This window comes from Anas acuta, chromosome 5 (assembly GCF_963932015.1).
Source record: "Anas acuta chromosome 5, bAnaAcu1.1, whole genome shotgun sequence".
In the NCBI taxonomy this organism is placed as follows: domain Eukaryota; kingdom Metazoa; phylum Chordata; class Aves; order Anseriformes; family Anatidae; genus Anas; species Anas acuta.
This window is the reverse complement of record NC_088983.1, coordinates 53484951-53505711: the sequence shown is the minus strand read 5'-3', so window position 1 is coordinate 53505711 and position 20761 is coordinate 53484951. Positions and strand designations below refer to the sequence as shown.

The 20761-nt window shown below is 36.4% G+C and overlaps 1 protein-coding gene across 33 annotated transcripts in view; it reads left to right on the top strand.

Moving 5' to 3' along the window:
* MADD (MAP kinase activating death domain) overlaps nt 1-18553 on the top strand; it is a 65949-nt gene extending 47396 nt beyond the window's left edge. For 21 of the 33 annotated variants that reach the window (XM_068684838.1, XM_068684830.1, XM_068684825.1 and 18 more), the window contains 10 exons: nt 341-461; nt 1213-1318; nt 2408-2518; nt 3446-3553; nt 3638-3802; nt 5156-5228; nt 5620-5726; nt 10436-10505; nt 15335-15381; nt 17019-18553. In XM_068684838.1, the coding sequence (XP_068540939.1) occupies nt 341-461; nt 1213-1318; nt 2408-2518; nt 3446-3553; nt 3638-3802; nt 5156-5228; nt 5620-5726; nt 10436-10505; nt 15335-15381; nt 17019-17126 (1016 nt within the window). In that variant the 3' untranslated portion in view covers nt 17127-18553. The remainder of the gene's footprint in view (nt 1-340; nt 462-1212; nt 1319-2407; nt 2519-3445; nt 3554-3637; nt 3803-5155; nt 5229-5619; nt 5727-10435; nt 10506-15334; nt 15382-17018) is intronic. The other 12 variants (XM_068684839.1, XM_068684840.1, XM_068684836.1 and 9 more) reach the window with 2 other exon arrangements.
* The last annotated feature ends 2208 nt before the right edge of the window (nt 18554-20761 follow it).

Sequence of the window (20761 nt, the reverse complement as noted above, 5' to 3'; positions counted from 1 at the left end):
GTGTTTGCTGTGATCTGTGTTTGTGTGAGATATTCCTGTCGCTTTCAGGCAGTGTTAACAATATATGGAAGAAAACATTCTCCTGAAAGAACAGGGATATGAGGTTCTTTTCTTTAAGGTTTTCAAAAAATTATGCTGTGAATTAGAATGAGAGATGTCTTTTCTTCTACTGTACACTTCAGTTGTGATATTGCTTGTGATTTAAAAGTTACTTTTCTGTTTTAATAATAGATTTTTTTGTGTGTTGACTTATAGTATTTTCAAGGTGTGGGAAGGAAATATAATTGATCTTAAAGTATTTGACTGGAATAAACGCCCAATTTTTGTATGCGTTGCATAGGTAAAGAGCGTTCAACTTTGTGGGACCAGATGCAGTTCTGGGAAGATGCTTTTTTGGATGCTGTGATGTTAGAGAGAGAAGGAATGGGGATGGACCAGGGACCCCAGGAGATGATTGACAGGTAAAATTCTCAGTAGACCTGGGGCTTAAGCAGTAAAAAGAATATAATTTAAGTTCTGTTGCAAATGCTATTGTCACTTTGTAAACCTTGTTACTGTAACTGACAATTCCAAGGGGAGGCTTTTGTCTCTGCTGGTCAGCATCTCCTGCTACTGAAATACTGTGTTCAGGTTTGATATGTTTCTCTTCATGCTCATGGAGAGGTGGTATTTCCAGGGAAATAGGTCATGTAATCATGATCACACTATGAATAGATGCAATAGTCTGGAATCACTAATAAAGCATAGGATTTATTTGGACAGACGACTGTATTCTGGAATAAAGATACCAGTGTGCAGGATGCTAGTTTTTGGAAAAATAAACAGTTTGAAATCTATCTTACTAGAAAAAGAGAATGCCTGCACACTTCCTTCATGAGTTAAATGCAGCTGCAAGGCAGAAGTAAAGCTCTAAAGGGGGTAGCTGTTGTTTGAGTTGAATGTTCTTCTTATAGCAGTTCTCATGAAGCTGCAATTGTGGAAAAGAGAATATGGGTAAGTCCAGTAGACCACTGAGCATATATTAGTTACTTGCACTAGATAATAATCTAGAGATCGCAGCAATTTAGTGGAAAATGGCCATTTGGCTTAGTGTATTTGGAGGTTTTATTTACCGTGCGCTTTTTACAAATAGTGTTCTGTTCTCTGTCAGTGCTGTAGTGAGTTGGATGAAGAATGCCTGTGAGCCTACTTCAGCTCTAGCTCTTCTTGCAGGTATCTTTCCCTGGGAGAACATGATCGAAAGCGTTTGGAGGATGATGAGGACCGCTTGTTGGCTACGCTGCTACATAATATGATTGCTTATATGCTTATGATAAAGGTAACTTTTTTAATAGATCACTCCTCATATTTAAGCAGTATGTTTTGTTGGTGGTGTTTGGAAACCATACATCTCTTTTCAGAGATCAGAACAGTATAGTAAAAAATAATATTATAAAACATCTGATCTTAATGAAGAAATTATTTCAGAACGTGGAGATTCTTTGAGTTTCATTGTTTGAGTTTAAGTAGTCCTATGCAATGAGTATGCACATACACTTCTATTCAAGATAGAAACTTTTTAGCCCTACCAGTACCTTTAAGAGGACATTCTTACAATCAAGAGCATGAGTTATAGGTAGACAGCATCATCTAATCAGATTCCCTTACAACTGCAAATTCCAGATTTTCTTAGGGAAGTCAGAGGTGAAAGGAGAATATGGGCAGGTTGCAAATATGCACATCAATATGCAACTCAACATATAATTTGCAATGACTTTTAAGCAACCTTTTTTTTCCTCATTCAGTGGACCTTAATACTGTAGGTGGCTACTAATAATATCTTTCTTTTAGTTTGTGTTACTTCTTAGATAATGCAATTCTACATCAAAAGTCATTAGAAAATCAATCTTCTAAAATTTTTATCATGTTTGGAACTGCCTGTAGTACATCATGTTACCAGGACAGTCCTGTAACAGTTTTAATGCACTATGCTGTGCAACAGCCTGACAGTTAAACTAGGTGTACGCAGGTGATAGTTTGAAAACTTATTTTATCTAAATTTTTGGGTGGGGAAAGAGAAGCAAGGTATTGATTTTTTCCTGATATAAATGAAATGTGAAGGTAAGTTTTAAGATGGCATTTGAGTGTATTTGGAATGTCAGTAGTTAGAAGTGGGGGGTAATGGAATTGCTGCTTTGTTGTACGAGAGTAGGCAGGAAATCTGTTTAACTCAGTACCACTTACACCACTTTTCCCAGTCAACTTTCATGTGCAACTTCTGCTGGTACTGCTGGGCTAAAGAGGACCTAGCATGGTTGAGCTGCAATGAGTAGGCTTAGCAATGGAAACCAAAATACGTTGAATTTGGGAGACATGAGGAGTTGCCTGTGATTACAGGAAAGTAACTGTCTTTATATGTGCTTTCCAGGTGAATAAGAATGATATTAGGAAAAAGGTGCGTCGTCTAATGGGAAAATCACATATTGGATTGGTGCACAGCCAGCAAATAAATGATATTCTAGACAAGCTTGCCAATCTGGTAGGTAATACAGTGATGAGTGATGTATCTGTGGGAGTTCCAGTATAAGGGGAAAAAGATACCTCAAAATTCTTCTATAAATGCTCTGCAATACTAAGATAGGAGTATTAAAACCAAACTGGATTATTAAAAACTGCCTTTATAAGTACAGCACAAAGACTATGATGATATGACCCTATTTATAATCTTATATGCAGTAATCAAATGGAACTATGATATAAATATGTATAAACATGAGATTTCAGTACTAGAGATCTTTGCAACCCTAATGTTTTCTTAATACCACTTTTATTGAGGGGAACCTTTGTTCTTACTAAAACTGTAGCAAGTGTTTAGTTTTCCATGGGTCACCAGGTCATAAGGTTTGTCTGGATCAGTTTCTATTCAAAGCTATTCACATTGTCAGCTATAATGCAGAGTAAACTTTACATTCTATATTGCTCATTAAGAATATAGGCTAAGAGTTAAGTTAATAAAACTAGAGAGCTTTGAACACAGCTTTCACCAGGGTAGATGCACAATAAGCCGCCTGAGAGCTAATTTTCCAGAGCACTTCTACAACTGGAACTTTTTTTTTCTGTACAGAAAGGATATGTAATTCTCTTATAGTTAATTGGAGGAAGAAGCAGGCCATTTTACTGCAATATTAACAGTAGTTGGCACCCAAACAACACACTAGCACATACTGAGTGTGGTACCGACTTGAAGGTTTTTCTGTGATAACTCTCATAGTCACTTTTTTTGAAATTGAATTTAGTGCAGTATCTTGCCTAAGGCTTTGCCCAAAATTGCCTCTGATCAGCTGTATTAAAAATACTTTTTTTTTTTCCTCTTGTTTGTTGAAAATGCTTCTAGTGTCACCTACTGGACATTTTTCAAGAAAATTGTTTTCAGAATTCATTCACGATGGCATTTTTTCTTATCTAGAATGGACGGGAACTCCCTGTGAGACCCAGCGGCAGCCGCCACATCAAGAAGCAGACTTTTGTAGTCCATGCTGGGACAGACACAACAGGAGACATATTTTTCATGGAGGTAGAGACAAGAACAAATAATAATGCAACTAGTAGCATTCAATAAATAGTATTAGAAATCTCATCTAACATCTTGTGCTCCCAGGTGTGTGATGATTGCATTGTGCTGAGAAGCAACATTGGAACTGTGTATGAACGTTGGTGGTATGAGAAACTCATAAACATGACTTACTGTCCCAAAACAAAAGTGCTGTGCCTCTGGCGGAGGAATGGTCAGGAGACACAACTGAACAAGTTCTACACAAAGAAGGTACACATTTTATTTAATAATGAGATAAGTCAGTGCAGAACAAATATATTGGTATGTCATATTCCATGTTTTAATCAAATAATTGTATTCCCTCTCCAGTACTGATTATTAAACTGCAGTGGCTGTTAACAGCATTGATACCTGAAGTTGGCATTATGCTTTGTCATTTACCTGGAGGCAGTAGTACAACAGGATGTAATTTTAAAAAAGGGTAGCTTTTACTTGATATTTTTTTTTTGGGGGTTGAAGAATACAGAGAGAGTCTAGTGTCTGATTGAATTCTGATCCATGAGGGAAAACACTTCAATTACCAAATATTGAGTGAGCATGGAGGCTTACAAAGATATTTGAAATATTGTGGTAGATTCATGGGGTAAAGCTAAATAATACTTTACCTTAGTAATGGATTTAATTGTGTTGATTTTAACGGAAAATCCAAACTGACAAAACAGATGATTTTTTTTTTTGGCCCATGTATGATTTTGCTGATTTCATGCATGTCTACTTTCTCCACTGATTTGAAGGCCATTTTCTTCTCCTTAGAATTATTTGCAAATATAAAGAAATAGCTTTAAACCTATTACAAAAAATCCAGCAACTCTTAAACTCCAGTAACGCCTGAACAATGACCAGCAAGCAAGAGATAAAGATTTGCAACTGCAAGTGATATGTTGAAAAGCTATTATTTCTGAGGCAAAGGAATTAGATTTCTGCTTCAAAAAAATAATTTTACATGGACCAGGTAATCGTAATGCAGGCATAAAGAGAACGACAAAATCAGTACACTACAGAAGTTACTCAGAAAGCTAACTGTATGTATTTTGGGCCTTGGATAGAAATTTCTCCTAAATTTTACTCTGAGATTATGGCTTAACTATTATTTGATATTAGAGAGGGGAGTTAGAATTAGATAATTTCCTTAAGCCATATTTTTCTATTTGACATAAATAACGAATAGATAATTTAAATGAGCATGACCGGTAACATTGATTTCTGAATCAACGAGAGAAAGGAAGGGATTGTGCTATTGTTTTTAAGCTTTTTCTGCATTAGGAAAATGAGTAAACTTGGTTATATTGGTTATATTTTCCATGACCATGTGCCATGGCATGAACTGTAGCTTGGGCAATTTAGCTATGAAGTAGTTTATCTGTCAACTTAAAAAAAATAAAAAAAAAAAATATGTATATATATATAAATACAATAAAGTAATTAGCTGTGGTTGAATTTTTACAGGGTTTTGTTGTGTACCACATGAGGCTTTTTTTTTTTTTTTTTTTTTTTGTAGAATCTTGCTATTTGCTTCCCTTGTAATGTGGGAAAATAACGCTGTTTTACTCTTTTATATGTTAGTGTCGGGAATTATACTACTGTGTAAAAGACAGCATGGAGCGAGCAGCAGCAAGACAGCAAAGCATTAAACCAGGTACAAGATCTTACTTGTTGGGAATATTTGTTGCTTAATCTGCAATCATCTAGGCTTTGTTACTAATTTCTTTAAATATAAGGGCCTTTAGTTGGAAATTTGAGAATAGCTTTGTACGGTGTGTACACAGCACAGAATGTTACCATTAGCTTGCCCCCATATATCTCACTCTGGATCCAAGCAAAAGCAAAACATCTGTATAGTGTCATATTTAAAGAGGAGTAACTACCAGTCAAATCAAACTTGAAAATACTTGAAAATACTTGAACATATCACGACTTGGCTGACTGCTTTCTGTTTCTTCTTTTCTTCCCCTTTTCCCATACCCTCTCTCTGTTGTGTGTGTGTGTTTGTTTGTTTGTGTTTCTTTTTCTTTCTTAACATATCACAGGCCCTGAGTTGGGTGGTGAGTTTCCTGTGCAGGATATGAAAACTGGTGAAGGAGGTCTTCTGCAGGTCACACTGGAAGGAATTAACCTGAAATTTATGCACAGTCAGGTATGAGGGAAATACATAAGATGACTATGTGAGCATGAAGCTTTTTGCAGCACATCTACATCTGTGTTTCCTCTTGCCAGGGTATCAGCAAGAACAAGGGATAGTGTGATGGATGTTGATGGGAATAAAAGTACATGTGTATATTTACACAAAAGCACACATGCACATTTTACATATATGTAAAAACACACTGAAATGAGATCCTCATGAGAACTGTAATGAACTGGGGAAAAAAAAGTTGATACAGGTTTCAACTTCTTGTTTCTGGTGGTCAGAATTGTGTAAGCACAAAGCAAATGGTAGCAGCATATCAAGGGAGAGAAAAATTGATCACTGGTAATCTAAACTGCCATAATGCTTCACATTGTGAACATATCCTGGTGGTATAAACTGTCAGCCTTAGAGATACAGTGTTTGAATACTGCAGATGCAAAAGGTGACTTACATCATATGTAGTCTGTCATGTTTTAAAAAATGAGGAATCTGTTGAAGTTAGTATGAGAATAGAACAAAAAAGTGGCTCTTGCTGTAATTCACAAAAATAAGAATGAATTTTTGATTCTTTTTTCCCTCCAAAGAGCAGATCTTAAAGGCATAGAGGAAACACAACTAGAATTGCCATTTCTTCATTTTTGTGGATGTAGTTTCTGTTGCTTCCTTTGATCCTTGTTTTTTATTTTGCTTTGTGTTTTTTTGTTTTGCATATGATATTAAATGCATGCTGTGCTAGACAGTAGAATCCTCTTTTAGGAGAAAAAGAGTGCGTGTGTGTGTGTGTAAGTAACAAAAGCTTCTGTCAGTCCTCTGTGGAGTGCTTTTTCCTTTCCTTTCCTTTCCTCTTGACTAGACTTTTCTCTCCACACAAGCTTTGTCCTTCTTTGAGTAAACATCAGTGTAGATCCCACTGGAAGTGCACGTCCATCTCAAAATCTTTATTTAATACTTCTCTCAAGATCATGGCATCGTCATGTTCATATATGGCAGTATAAGGACTGGAGTGTTGTGAGCCTCCTTAAATTTTCTTCCTATTACCAGGGTAGAACTTGGACTACAGCTGACCTACTGTTGTAGTATTTCAAACCTGCTCTGTGATGAAACAGTCTACCTCTATGGCTTTATTTTTTTATTTTTTATTTTTTTACTGAAAGACTGGAATGACATTTTGAAAGAAGCCTTAGGGAAACCTCGTGCTGATTCTTACTATGGGACTGAAGGGACCATTAATGGTTGAATTTAGCATTACAGTCACTGAGTCCTGTGTTACCAGCAGCACTCCTAGAGTAGTAGCTTTAGCATGTCTTTGCTGACAGTGTTCTAATTTGCTGTCAGTGATCAAAATTAGTACATCTTTTCTGAAGGATGGTCTGTGCGAATTGACAGATAAGACCCAGGAAATACGCCAGCTGTCTTCCCCACCTGTAAAATTATTCCTTCTCTTCCTCCACTTTCCAATGAGGCTGCAGCCAGATGAGTTCTCATTATTTAGTATGGATATTGAATATGTTGAACTCCTGAGTCTGTTAGATTTACATTGTCAGTGGGCAAGGGAATTGAGTAGGTAAGATGCACCCTAGTTTTCCTCCATATCAAAATAGTGTCTAGGTAGACATCAAAAGTCTGCCAGTTGAGGGTCTGTAAAGAATACACAACTGTAGCATTTATGTAAAGTACTCCTACTAGTTGTACCATACAAAAATATCCTTTTCAATTCCATCATCTTTGGAGCTGAAGGATGCTTGCATTCTTATTCTAATACTCATCTATCAGATTGATTTAATAAGAAGTCTGCTGTTTTAGATAAACTGTCCTTTTCATTTCTTATATAAATTAAATGGATTGCTCCCTAAGGCAGTTAATTTCAGAATATGCACATATATGATTAAAACCAGGAACCTATAGCCATTTCTTTGTTGAAAACTGTCAAAACTGACCAAGCAATGGCTACAGGACCTCATCAGACACAGCTTCCTCTTCGTCTTAGTTCTTTACTCCATATCCAGATCCCGATTTCAGCCTTCTTTCCAAGTACTCTTTTTTGGCAAGACAGCTTGGAAAAGGAAGGGTTTTCTGTTGCTCCTCTTGGTTGAAAGTCACAGAAATAATACAGTTGGTTTCAGTGTTACAATAGTGCTGGATTTCATGAAACTGTTTTTTAAGGCTCTTGATCTGTAGCTTGTGTACGTTAGCACTGCCTCATATGAATTCCTCTGGAAATGTTTTAGATGCATGGTGGGCCAGCCTACTACTGAAGTATGTTAGCTGTCTTTGGCATTTGCAAATTGTCTCACCATACTGGCAGTGTAAATAAGCTTAAGAAGAAAAAAATGTTGAAGTCTATCTGAGCCTAGCAGGTCAGAGGAAGTCTTTCCCTAATAAGGAGGAGTCAGGTGTACCTGTGACATTGGCAGGCTATTCACAAAATTCCAAGTTTAAATCTACAAGTTATAATATTGGGTGACTGTCCCAGTTAAGAATTTGTCTGTGTCAAAAATAAATGGAAGTTTAATATGTAGCAGGCATACACCCACTTACAGTAGGATCCACACTGAATGCTCTGTCTTGAAGAACCATTTTCCCCAGGGTGAGTAACTCTTTTTTCATTTACACGCTTTTTTGTTTTCTGACTGAGAGAAGAGCATCTCTGTCCCTTAAAGTAGTGACAAATTGCCTGTCAACTGATATGTCTTCTGAAAATTGGTAACTTAATATAATTTTGACAAATAAATTATCATATGGCCCATAACTCCTTTTGCTGCACTACTTAGTGTATGCTCACATTATGACAATCTGGGGCAGTCAAGTCTTTCATCCAACTTTACTGTTACCAGACTAAATAGCAGTGTTTCACCTGAGCCTTTCTATTTAATTTTTGAAATTTGATTACTAGCAAAAACTTTTTCACAGAAAATATTACAGAAAGAGAAAACTAAGTACAATAAAGTAAGTGTTTTGTTTTTGTCTGGTTTTCTTTATTGCCATCCCTCAAAAAAAAAATGTTTTTGACCAACTGAACTGATACAGACATGGTGAAAACTGACAAAGGGAAAAAAAAGATAGGATTAGTTCTCCTTTCCTTGAGAATGTGAATGTAAATAGAAGGCAAGCTTAAGATTTTCTATTTAGGTACATCAGAAGTTTTGATACAGATCAGAAAACATCCTTGGACTATTTCTTAGCTCTCTGGTAGTAAAAATAACTTGATAACCTGACTTGTCTCAAATATATGGTGATCATGTTTACTGACCTCTATTGATACAAACAAGTCTGTTCAATAAAGAAAAAAAGGCTTCTGGTGAGGTTTCTGGTGTTGACTTCCTTTGCTTTTCCTGGGTAGTGTATCATCTAGGGCTACATGCATTTGGTTACTATTGGATTAGGAGGTGTTACAGTGATTTCCTTTCCTTTTTTCCCAAGACAATGTAGTGTACCTAGTAATTTTTTTAATGAGGTCCTAAGGTTATGGCTTCATAAGCATGTAGGAAGTGTCAGTCCAGGCTATTGTAATATAGTCCTGTAAGTGCATCTTTAAGGTACTGGAAATAGACTCACTCTGAGTGTTAGGGCAGTGTTAGTCTTGGTGTTTCAGTTGCCTTGAAAAAGCAAAAGTATTAGAATCTGATGTGTGGATTTGATTCTTTATGGCACTTTCTACAGCTTCTTTTGTCTGTGTATTTGCTTATCCTTTTGGAACTGTGCATACATGAAGGGACTGTTTTATGTTGTGAAACATAATGGATATTGAACAAACTTAATATGCTCAGAACTTGTTTATTCATACAATCTTGTCAGTTAGGTTCTAGGCTGGAAAACTTTGTTGTGTAGTGTTTTTTTTTGTTTGTTTTGTTTTGTTTTTTCCTTTTGGGGTTCATGTTTGTAAAAAAGAAAAAAAGAAAAAAAAAAAGAATTAAAAGCAGGTTTGTTTTCTAAGTGACTGCCCAGCTGACAGTGGCCATTTGTGAAATGAGCGTATGATAGAGAAGGGCCCAAATGCTCCCATGCTGCCTAAAGCAGAACACCGATGTTGACTTTTAAAGGAGACGGTTTCAAGAGCAAGTAAGCAGGTTAAATATCATAAACAGCAGTAAAATCTTGAATGGTGCAAGGCTGTAAGGGAGAAGGGAGATTAGTAATTTCTCACTGGATTAAATTTGATTACTGGATAGGTTAGGAGGGTCAGCGTCAGGGTGGGAGGTGTAGTGTCCATAACCTGCCCTCTGTGCCGGAGGAGGATGCATGGAGGGGCAGAAACTGGGGTGGATCAGAGGCTACAAATGATGTCAAATTTGGGAGCTGGCTTTTTTTCTCGTCCCCCTCTTCTGTTGTATTTCAGGTGTGTTGGTATTCTTTTTTTGCAATAACTCATTTGAGTGCCTGAAGGGGTAGCATTGTTGGATATGTCAGAGTTACTAACTCCTTCGTTTCTCTTCCATGCTTTCTCCTCCTGCAAGGAGCGGAAGGTACTTCATCTTCTGCTGTCTTCGCTTCTTAGCACTTTTAAGTTATTTGTTGATTTCTAGCATTGTGGCAAGTTTGTCTTTTGAATATTTATTTCACCCTTTATTTATATATTAAACTGTAAATGAACTGGTAGTGTATGCTACAACACTTCAGGTTGTATCTGCTGTGGTGATGTTTTTGTTTAATTTTGGGTTTTATTTTTTTTTTTTTAAACTTACTAATTTTGTGTTATTTTTCTCCTGTTTTTGTAGGTTTTCATAGAGCTGAATCACATTAAAAAGTGCAATACTGTGCGAGGAGTCTTTGTCCTGGAGGAATTTGGTAATTACATTATTTTGATATTAGGTCTGTACTCACATGGCAGTAACTCAAATTTCCAATCTTCAGATTCAGAGTTACACTGCAGTTTCAAAGATAGCAGAAGAATGTAGATTGCACTAAGAAGTTGCCTAACAGGGAGATGAGTGACAGCATAAAAATTTACGTGTTCATTTTCATCATATTAAGATTTGTGGCCTAGGTATTCTTTGTTAATAGACAAAGAAGATGTTCTGAGTTTTGTGAAGCAAACAAAACAGCAGTTATCTTTGATCTGTTTAAGATTTTTCTTTGGTACGTTCCTTTTTATGATTCTGGGAAATCATCTTTTTCTGAGCAAGACTTGCAGTTGATCTTTCTCAATACTGTGCTTTCATTGCAAAAAAAAAAAAAAAAAAGCATTGCTACAAGTTTCTTCTTCACTTTGTGTGGAGTTTAATTTTTGTTGTAGATCAGCTTTTGTAGGGTTGCACATTAGGCTGTGGCTTTTGTTTCAGAGCATAACTAGTAAAGAGTGGGAAAGATTAAGAAGAATAGAGAATTTGTGTTATTTAGGCGCGCTATTGCCGTTATCTATAATCTGCCTACAGTCTAGCTTGGAGAAAGTTCTGGGTTTCTATTCAGTGTCAGTCAGTCTATACTTAAATAGTTGTCTGAAAAAAAGAAAGAGTGGCTGTAGATGCGGCTCTCCATAATAATTATCCATACCCACTGTTCTCTTGAAATACTCCCCAGACCTGGATTGATTTATTCTTCCACCCATCTGCGATACAATTTACAGTTTTGCTTCCTTACTAGATCAGCATACTTTGGCTGTTAATCAAAATCTATATTTGGAGCTCCGTTTACCAAGACTGATTGTTCTTTGGTGCTGTGAATAGAAGGTTCTGACTGATGGATTCTCTCTTACGATGTAAAAGAAATTTAGCATGAGAGTGCTGCAATTAATGTCTTCATCCTTAATAATGTGTTGTCTCCTCTTGGTGATACAAAGTTATAAGGTATTCAAGTTCTAAAACCTTTCTGACATTTATTGTTTGCTTGTTTTTTGCCATAAATGAGTTTAATCTCCCAGAATTTTGGGATTTCAGACTGTGAACAGTTTTTCCCCTTGTTTGAAAATATGCATGGTTCAAATGATCAGATTAATGAATTTAACCACTAGAAAATTTTCTAATAGTTTAAATGATCGATGATGTCTGCATTATATGGTTGCATATTCCTTTAGTATCATGTTTTTACCCTGATGGACATGATTGATTTTACTTTCCATAGAAGCTGCTTAGGGTGGTAAAACTTTATTGATGGGTTTTACAAATATGAGAGTTCAGAAGCCATAAAATTAGCTCAAACCATGGCTTCAACCTTTCCAAGAAAATAGATTGGATCAGAAATGAATCTGGGGGCATTTTTGGAGACCCAAAGTTCTCTCTTTAACTCTAAGTGTTCTTTAAAATGTATTTAAATTGCTCAAGAGGACAGACAGTGTTTGTTTTAGGTATTCCCAATCAACTTCTGTTGATGACTCTGTGATACAACTTTTAGCTACTAAATAGGAAGAAGGAAGGAAGAAAAAGTAAGGAAGAAAAAAAATTTTTTACAGAAAAATTTGTAATTAAGGAGCTACTGTAAAATCTAGATGTATGATAAGGAACTTACGGAAGGGTATTTTTCAGAAGTAAGAGAAACAAAATTGGGAGCTGAATGCTACAAGCAAAAGCTGAAAAATTAAATAACTTATAAAGTAAAAATACCCTACTCCCAAAATAGAGGTCAGAGACAAGAACCATTTAAAGATACTAAATGAGATTTACGATTTGCCCATCCAGGTAATAAACAAAAAGAAGAAAGGAAGACAGATGTTGCAGAAAAGCCAAGCTCTCTTGTAGTACAGAATTGAGTGTTTATCTGAGGGCTGCTCTTTTGATTGTGAAAAGATGAGAAGAGTTATCTGTTCAAAAGAAATCAACATTTTAATTTAGAAGGGAATCGATAGTGTTCACCAAAAGGTTGCATGGCCTTCTTCAAAATGAAGTTATAAAGCAGTGTTTAAACATCGTGAACCTTGCCATGCTATTTCACTATAGAGAGAGTATGCTGAAGTAGTGCCTCCTCTTCTCTTCTTAGAAATGTGGAGTGTGCTAAACAGGTACTCCAGTCTGATGGGAAATACTTCAGTACAGGATTTTATGTTATTCTGTGAAGCCTAAGTGCTCCAACTGTAACAATGCCAGGAAATGAAAGGTCAGTTGGTGTAACACTGGGTTTGTATCACAGCATGAAAATTGGAACAGTGATTTCAGAGCAGGGTGCAAGGAGAAGTTCAGGAATTGTTGCCCACAACTGGAAATGGAGATTTAAAGTAGGTGAGGAAACGTGAGGTTCTTCCCTCTGGAATTTGAGTTACTGCTGTGTACTTGTGCTTTACTTTCTTGTGGCCCCTTCATCGCGGCTACTATGAAAACCTTCATTCTCCAGCAGGTAAAGTGATGTCCCCTGAACTCATTCTATGGTAGTGCCATATTTTCATTCACAGGACCAAAGGCTGCAGGATGGTGCTTAATAATATACTCCCTTCATCCACTTAGGATAACAGCATTAGGATTAAGTTTTAATGTTAGAAGAAAAGATTCTGCTAATCTCTTAATTTGAGTTTTGGGTGGGGTTGCCTTTTTTTTTTTTTCCTTCTGTATTCTGCAGTGGTAGTGCTTTGACTTCTGTGGGTGTAAATCCAAGCCCACTTTTTTATTCTTCCTAACCCAGTCCTCTCAGGAGAACTTTTCACACTGAAAGGACTGTGAAGGAGTACTGTACTTAAAGAAAAGGCAATTTACTGACTGCAAAGTGAGGAAGATGGTACCTTGCTTAGGTGCTCTCCTGTTCCCTCTCTTCCTGTTATCAGTTATGATACGAGACTTTACAGTTTCCCTTCTCTCCTTCCCTTGTGGCCCAAGGTCCTTACAGCTTTCCCTTCTTGCTTTTTGAAGAGTATATGAACAGTTATATGTTATCCAGTGGGGAGTGAGACTTACACAGCTGTAAAAATCCTACCCTATTTGGCTGTGCACCAGCCTCACTCCCACCTTTACCCCCTGGTGACATGGAGTTAATTTGGAACATCTGGTGCCAACGGGTAAGGTAGCTTGGATGTGCACCTCCTTATCTTCCCAACTCTAGTTACTGGTATCACTGGGGCAGTGCAGCCTGGGTGTGCACTTCCCGTTTTTCAGTCATTAATGTAACAGCCATCTGTCCGAGAAAACAGAACTGAAAAATCAAACAAATACTTTATTACTTCTTAAAATCATATTCTGTAGTTTTCACTAGATTTTTTTTCAGGAATGACAATACCATGGCATACTAGAATTGGTAGGCACTGGTTTGTACTTCAAGTACCTTTCCAAACCCAGTCTGCACTGCCTACTTCTGGCCCTCTAGAGCGTGATCCGTCTCCCTCTCCAACGTTTAGCTGTGTCATATAGTTGAAAAGATGACATCTGCATGGATAGGCTTTGTTGTGGATTTTTCCTAGTTACTCATACTGAACTCATCTGCCTCTGTTTCTTTTCTCGTCATTAGTACAGTGTGTAATAAATCACTTACCCTTCCTCTATGAACCTGGTATGGTTTGGTTTTGCATAATTTCTATACTACTGCTTCTAAAATTTTTTTTGTTGTGATACAGAAATCCCATGGCAAATTTCAGCTATTCTGGAAGGGAAGTATTCAGAGTTGGTCTTGTTAATATGCTGATCTTAACATTTAAAATTTGCCATTTGTATGTTCTTAATGTGGTCTTTGTTCTCTCCTGGTGATTTCCCATGGTATCTGTTCACAACAATATTTGTAGACCAAGTGTGAGGTTAAAGGCGCAGTTCGGATGCAGTGCACACTGATGGGATGGTTACAGCTCACTTTATGCATTCCACAGTGAGAGCAAAACGCAACTTTTTCTTTAGCTTTATTATGTTCTTTCTTACTGTTAGTTTGAGGCAGTGCAAGGGAGCAACATGAAATTTTCGGGATAATAGATTTTTCATCAGTGCCCTAATCCTCTTTTTGTATAAAATCTGGAAAACAAGTAAAGGCTGGTATTTTATGAGGATATGTAACTGAAATCCATGTTTTACTTTAAGGCAATTTGTTCAAAAGCAAAGAACATTTTCAGTGAGTATGTCAAGTTAAAAGGAACAAACACACACCTCCTAAACAGGAAAAAGACTATTTTGAGAAACTCTTGAAATACAGATGGGAAACAGTCTTCCAGTTTAGAAAAAAAAAACAACTCCCTAATTTCCTTTTTTTTTTTTTTTTTAACCTTCTGGATTTCACTAGGTTACTACCAGAGTGTCCAACAGCTCTTTTGAGATTTGTTATTCAGTCAGCAGGGAAGGTTTCAAACATCTAAAGGGTAAAATCTTTGGGAATCAAGTACTGACAAACTCCTATGGAATTGTTGGTTTGTTTCATTGCACTAGGCATTAATGATATTTCGCCATTAATGTTGCTGGCTAGCAGGAATAAATATTATTAGAAAAGCCAGAGTCTTTAAGAATCATCAAATATCTATTGTGATTTTCCAAACAGAGACAATGAAATATTTTGCCAACCTGAGTAATTCATTATGACATTACCAGTATCATCAAGGACGTGTAATGTAAGCAAAGAGGAAAAAAAGTATCTAGAAGTGAGGGATAGTGAGATGCCCTGTTCCTGCACCTGCTGTCTGTGTGCATCCCTTCCCTTTCCTATGGGAACATTGTGCTATTTCTTTCCCTTTTTCCTCTCGTTTTTTGAACTTTTTGTTTTGTCTCTTGCCCGTCCGGTTTTAGTTCCTGAAACTAAAGAAGTGGTGAGCCACAAGTACAAGACGCCAATGGTGAGTCAACTGTGATGCCTTCTGGTAGTTCTTTAGAGGATATATCTTTATATTGTCACATGGAGAAAAGAAATGCATTGAGATTGCAGGATTTGCAATGCTAACACTGCAGTGAAGCACAAGCTTCTCTTAATTAAAGCCTTCCCTTAATTAAAACCCTTGTGAAACTTGTTGATTCTTGTTCCTATGACACCAGACAATCTCGCAGGTAATGTAGAAAGTGTGGTCTCTTTCACTAAATAGATAAGCCAAACCAGCTAGCTTGCATCTTTAACTTCAGTACAATATGCTATTGAAACTGCTAAACTGAAGACAGTGCAGAACACAATCCATAATCCACAGAGCAGATGGAAAAGGAAACTAATTCCTGGGCGTAAAATGGTTGCTATCTGAGTTTATGAATAATTCCATTCTCTTCACGAAAGTGAGCAGTGAGACGAGATAATAATCGGGCTTGTATGTACTTAGGAGGAAGAAAGAGACACCAACGATTATCATCGTAACTGAAATTTCTTCAGTTATTTTCTCTGAAGTGTGGTGTGTACATTTGGTAATTACATGGAAGCTGACAGTCCTTTAAGGGGAAAAGAAGTAAGATACTTGAAGAAGCAAGAAATGTGTTATAAACAACATTCCTAGAATATATGTAACTTCAGAAGCAGATAGCTGTATTTTTTAACAAGCCAGTTCAATGAAAATGAATGATAATTTGCAGAAGCATTTTAGCTTGTCCTACAATACAACAAAGCATGCTGTCATACATGTATAACAAAGATGGTAAATATAAACCTCGGTATACAGGACAAGAACTTTTCAGATCATCAGAATAGCCAGTATTAAAACTTGGTTACAGACTGAGTTTGTCTTACCTTCACTGAATTGCGCTGCCAGTTGCATGCTAGACAAGGATTTTCTATTCAGTAATACTACACGTAATCATTTAAAAACATTATTTGTAAATCTTTCTAATGGTTTGTGAAAGCCTCTGCTCTAAGGCAGTGACAAAAATGTTTGGTATTTTTTGTATGAAACATGCAATGTTGGGTGTTGTTTTTTAATATATATATATATATATATATATATTTAAATTAAAAAAAAATAAATCCCAACTTCTGTTAGCCATGGATCCACTAGCTTTGGTTAACAGATAACAGGGATTACCAGTCCTTGTACTTTTGAGCATAAAAAGATTACCATTGTGAATAAGGAAGAATCCTTCCATCTCATTGAGTCAAGGTATAGTATTGGATGTTTAGTTTTACAGGTGTTTTTCATTAGTTCTTTCAACCCCTCCTAAAAAAATGATTTTAACTTCATGCAACAGGCCAAAAGCAATTATGTAGGATGTTTTTGCTAAAGCACTGTCCAACTTTCTTACTTAGTATACTAGTCTTAAAAATTATGAGTAGTCACACTATCAAGCAACTAACACTTTTATCCCCAAGGTGTTTTGTTTCTTATAAGGCTTGTCTTCTCTATTTCAGTTAGAAAATAGCATCAGACACTTATTTCAATTATTTTTTGTAGCAAGAGTATTTGTCCCATGAAGGCATACAACAGAATACAAAATGTGCAGTGGATTTTATAAAATGCTAAATCATCTGAATTTTGTTATCTCCATTTCTGACTTCTCATAGGCTCATGAGATCTGCTACTCCGTGCTGTGTCTCTTCTCTTATGTGGCTGCCATTCGTGGGAAAGAGGCAGAAAACAAAAGCAAACCACCTCGGCCAGTTTCCAGTTGATCATGACATTGGGAAGTACCTACCCTTCGGCACACTGACGTGCTGCAGTATTCCCACTTTTACTGCAGTTACTGGATCTCACTTTGCTGTCTTCTATGAGAACTTGATTATTTATGTATGACCCTGCAAGTCTTTCCCCATAGAAAAATCTAAGACTTCATTGCTCAGTCTCCTTCTGAATTCATCTTTAACAGAGTTTTTATATGAGCTGTTCATCAGACAATTTTGAGCATCAGCATCCAGCTGTGAGTGACCTACTTTGGCCGTTCCTTGGAATTCCCTTTTTCTTAAGGTGGCTAATATTCAGTTGTTTTTTTGTTTCTAGTGGTACTTGTTCCAAATTTATCACTTTACAACTGCAGGCTTCTGCTTTCAGATTCTCTCATATGTGCACAGTGGAAGCAGTCCAGTCCTGCATGTTGTTTAAATGTAATGTTTTTATTGTTTTCCTTCTGTGTTGTTCATTTTTACCCACCAACATGGAGTTCTTGTCACACAGTTCTTCAAACCCTTTTGGTAGAAATGAACACTTTAGCTACTGTAGTCTGAAAATATCACGTGACAATTGAAGTTTGGCTATTAAATTGCTCCGTCTGTGGAGATGACTGCTTCTCAAGTGGGAAAAGGAGAGAGAGACAGAAAGAAAGAAACTCTGAAGGTAGTGTATTGTGAAAAACCCTGGCACCCCATGAATTATGTGGTTTTTCAAATCGGAGTTTAGATAATATCTGTAGACATCTCAGCAGTATAGTTAATAGATACATATAGCACTACTGAAAGCAGTTAATCACAGAGGGCAGAAAATGGAAATGTAAAATTTGGAAACATTATTGGCAGAAGCACATGTCAAACCAATGTAATTCTGGGTTCGTAACTGTATTCTATACAAGATGTTTCTATAGCAATGTACAGAACATACTCAGAAGCTCAAAGGATTATCTGGTCTCCAAAATTTTTAAGCTATTGCTTTTTTTTCAATCTGTACTTGCATATCAAGGAATCTCGCAAATACTGGGTTAATGCGTAATGAAACTCCTTCAGTTAAAATTATCCATCACATTCCTTATTTTAAGTAGACTGAATATGAATGTTTCTTGCATCCTGATTTTGTTATTGAAATGTACTGCACTTGTATGGAAAGCTCTTAGGATGCTGCGAGGAGAGACTGTCTGGAGAAAATAATGTTACATGTAAAATACCTGGAAAAATGCTCTGATGCATACTGATGTATTGTATGTTTTGATGTAGGATTCTGAGTAAATGAACCCAGATATAACCCTGTTTTGGCTTGGTCAGGGTCTCTACTGTTTTGAATGGAATAAACTAGTAATGCGTGAGGAAAAGATGTAAATATTACAGTACCACATCTATTTATAGAAACTGTACAGCTGTCTGAATGTGAAAATAAAATGTCATTCAACCAGCAACTTGTTCTTATCCTCCCGTGCTTTAACTTTTCTGTTAATGCAGCTTACTCTGAAATTAATGTAGCTATATACAAAACACAACATACACATGTGAAATAATGAAAAAGAGCAAAACATATATGGAAAATTACATTTCTTTCCACATCAGTAGTTGAAACTTGTATTTTTGTTGTTGTTTTCTTCTATCGTAACATCCATGTAATATGTATTTTTTAAAAAGTGAAAAACATAGGAATAACATACACATCTGAATTACTGATATATTGGTTGTGGACATGCAAATAGAAGCAAAGTGTAAATGATTTTTCATACTTGTCTAGTAAGAAAACAAAAACTAACAAACCTTGAATTTAGCTTTTGTATTTTCTTTGATCTTTTGAGACTTTAAGTTTTCTTATGGCAATACTGGAATTTTTAGCAAATGTTGTGTTCTTTATAGTACTGTACTACAAGTTGAAATCCTTCAGTTAAGACTGAAATCATGTTAGACTGCATAAATGTTCCACTAACTGCAATGCTGGGTCCCATTTAGGCAAACAATATTAATTTTTAAATTTTAAATATTATGTTAGCAGGCCTATTGACATACTCAAACCCGCTATAAAGAGAAGATTATGGTTTTAAATAACAATTTATGATGTGCGTTTAATTGTTATCTACAGCACCCTTTTTCCCCTCTAAGAGCTGTCTTTGTGTGGATGTATTTTTGTGTGACTGAAAACCATGAAGTATAATCTTTTAGAGCTGTGCATTATAGACTGATGAAAAACTTAAGTCCCAAGTAAGACTTAAAAGAGCCTTACAAGAAAAATCGCCTCCTGTCCCTTTCAACAGCATTTTTGTTACAGAATGGCTGTGGCTAAAGTTGCAGAGTTTGCTGTTCACAGGCAAGAATCAGTAACTCTGCAAATGGGCTGACATGGGGCTTTTGGCCTTCAGGTGAGAGCAACTAAATAAATTCTTGAAATGTATGAAATCTTTCTTGTACTTGATGATGTGTAATTGTGCTTGGCAGGTGTTCTGCTAACTGAGGGAATGTAGCACATTCATCTGAGATAAAGGCATGCCGTACAGTGTTTTCACTGCTAAATACTCATTGTGGTTCCCTGGAAATCTAATACAGCTCTGGAGGTTACATTTAAAACTGGCCTAAGAGTGTAGGTCTTTCAGAACGCAGTCTTCTACCCTTTCCACCTTAGCTTCATCACTCCTAAATGTTGAAAGGTATGTAAACTGTTCTTTGTAGGAAAAGAATAATTACAGCAATTTCCATGTGTTTTGTCATGTCCTACTTATTTTGATCCTTAGGTAAAAATTCCTTAGCAGCCATAAGCACTTAGAGGCTTCTAAGCCTTCCATAATCAAATGGAAGACTGAATATTGGTAATAATAAATAGTGCAAGAATACTCATGGAACAAAATGGCTTAACCTACCGGTTTTACCACTAGGAGGAGCCCGTGACTTAGTGTTAACAATATTTTAAGCTGACAACCTTTTTATTTTAACACTTGTGATATTTCCAAGGCCCTTACACAAATAGCAAATACGTTAATTATGTGACAAAGATTGATGAACTTGCCTTAAACCTTAAGGCAATTGCTTGTCCTGAACAAATTTCTATCTCTGTTACAATTCTTTGTTCATGGAAGTTGGTTTTCAAAATGACCAGTAACCATTCCCTGCAAATATTAATGTTTGTGACTGGTCTTCCTGGCAGTTTTTCAAGGTGGAGCTGGAGTTCCTAATTATCTTTCTTTGGGATTGCAGATCTTCACTGTGGTGTTCCAAAAAGGTACTTTTGTTTTTGTTTGTAAATGCAGTGTTGATTTCTAACATGAGTAGACCTAATTTTTAAAAAGATTAAAGGTTTTAGTATCAGTCAGTGTCACAGTGGTGGTAAAAACTGTGAAGTTGAACATTGAGGAAAGGGTTCGATGCTTCAAGAAAACTACTGTAAAAACTTCCTACACCCCAATTCCTAGCTTCAGATACACCTGGCAATCCTACTTTGACACTTTCACCACAGAAGAGCTTGTAGGATAAAATATAAGCTGTTCTTCTGGGCACCCAAAAGCTAAATAGCTAGAAGATGGAAATTATGAAGAATTTGTTTTACAACTAAAATTCTTAGTGATTAGAGTGGATGGGAAAATGTGGCTATGATTCTAAGCCATCTTTGGAGCCTTTATATTATAAATATACTAAAG